The following is a 1,727-nucleotide window of genomic DNA, read 5'->3' as shown; positions in this document are numbered from 1 at the left end:
TAAGTATATGCCTATATAATACATTGATATTGATAAAATAAGTAAGTATATGTCTCATCATATCTAACCTTCGAAAGTGCGCATCCAAGGTGTTAATACATCGTGTAAAGGCTGTGGAAATTGCTGGAACGCTGCAGGTAGTGTAGGCCGCCCCATTTCGTGGATATGCCACGTCGGATTGACGAGGGCATAGACGCCAGGAAGCGAACTGGAAGCTAGCTGGAAATTACCAGCCACTAATGCCATTTTAATCGGGATTTTCGACGGAATTCTCAGCACCTCGTCTATGATTCCTGGTCGTGTCGTTATCACATGAAACTCCTTTTCAATGCCTAACAGAGAAATAATCTTTTCTGCTTTTATGTTTGGTCGCCTTGGATCAATGCTTGGGATGCGCACCCTCTGAAAAAATAGTATGATATTCCGATTTACTATGAGGCATAGGCTAGTGGCCAAGGATTCGTAATAATACTTTAGCAAAACATTAAAATTTAATTTAACTGTTCATTTAAACGACGCTGAGCCTTTGGACCTTCCAATGCCTACGTACAAATCAGGGCAAATAGAAAGTAGGCCCTACCGGTACACAAGACATAATTAACCTATGGCGGTGACTTTATTCAACTTACAATAAAGTCACACAGCATCAGATGTCAACAATTCGGAACACAGCCCACGCCATCTTTACCCGATTTTGGTGACTTGTTTAAAGCTAAAAATGTGTTTATGCATAGCCAGTATGCTTATGGGTGTTAATATGCTTATACCATCAAATGTGCTAATTATTTGATATCATGATATGCCTAAACACGTTTAGCTTTTAAACGTGACGTCACCAAATGTGGGAGAAGAATTGCTTGGAGCATGTTCACATGCACACAGACCTCATCGCATCGAACAGTGAAAGCGAACAACATTAAAACAAAATAAACAGCTAATGAATTAAAAATAAGCCCATGATATATTTAAGGTGAACAATGAAGCCCCTCTTAAGTTTGTAAAAAAAAGAAACCCATCTCGAAAAGAAACTCATGGGCTTTTAATCAAAATAACTGGGCTTTTTTCGAGATAGTTGTTACATTCATACTGACGTTATCTTATATTATTATGATAGCGTGTCAGTATCAATATTATTTCAATGTACTTTATAAAAAATATTGAACAGAATTTGAAATTTCATTTAATTTTAGTTGAAAAAATGTCATTTTTTCAACTAAAATTCAATATTTCAATAAAATTCCAAATTCTGTTCAATATTTTTTAATGTAGCAAATGTAGCAAATCCAAAATTGACAGCATTCATTTTGAAAGAACGTCTTCCTCTTTAGTTTGCGAATGTAAATCTCGAAAAGAAGCCCATCTCGAAAGAGGCCCATCTTGAAAAGAAGCCCATCCAAGGGTCCTAAAAAAAGAATGAGCCCAGGTTTCTATTCGAGGTTTTACGGTATTTTGATAACCTGGTTCTCCACTATTCTGGTATTACGCCATTTAAATGTTCGGGCTCGTGACGTAAGTCTTCATGCTCATGACGTAATCTTATGGGATGAATGATGACTTACTTGAGGGAACGGAAGCTCTACCAATTCTGTCATCGGGTGAAGGTGGGCGCTGATTTTTGTTGTGAAGTGTGCTGTCGACATTCCTTGATGTAAGTAAAGGTCGTAGTTTTGTTGGTTTTTTCCGTAAACGCACTACAAGAAACAAAACGTGTTTTACAAAACAGCTTT

The 1,727-nt window shown here is 37.2% G+C and overlaps 1 protein-coding gene across 1 annotated transcript; it reads right to left on the bottom strand.

Moving 5' to 3' along the window:
• Positions 1 to 63: 63 nt before the first annotated feature.
• Positions 64 to 1,698, bottom strand: LOC117113957. The gene is made up of 2 exons (XM_033257466.1): positions 1,560 to 1,698; positions 64 to 402 (listed from the first exon to the last, which is right to left on the bottom strand). The coding sequence occupies exons 1-2, from the start codon at positions 1,638 to 1,640 to the stop codon at positions 64 to 66; spliced, it is 420 nt and encodes a 139-aa protein (XP_033113357.1). The 5' UTR covers positions 1,641 to 1,698.
• Between the last annotated feature and the right edge of the window lie 29 nt (positions 1,699 to 1,727).

Source organism: Anneissia japonica, unplaced genomic scaffold, assembly GCF_011630105.1.
Source record: "Anneissia japonica isolate Jap-2015-1 unplaced genomic scaffold, ASM1163010v1 scaffold233816_len1727_cov175, whole genome shotgun sequence".
Lineage (NCBI taxonomy): Eukaryota > Metazoa > Echinodermata > Crinoidea > Comatulida > Comatulidae > Anneissia > Anneissia japonica.
Note: the sequence above shows the minus strand (reverse complement) of the source record. Positions and strands in the feature narration are given on the sequence as shown.

Bases quoted from the DNA above. Each gene is read 5' to 3' on its own strand.
- LOC117113957 (XM_033257466.1), bottom strand. From the start codon at position 1,640: ATGTCGACAGCACACTTCACAACAAAAATCAGCGCCCACCTTCACCCG. The intron at 403-1,559 runs GTAAGTCATCAT...CTATTTTTTCAG, and splicing joins TAGAGCTTCCGTTCCCTCAA to AGGGTGCGCATCCCAAGCAT.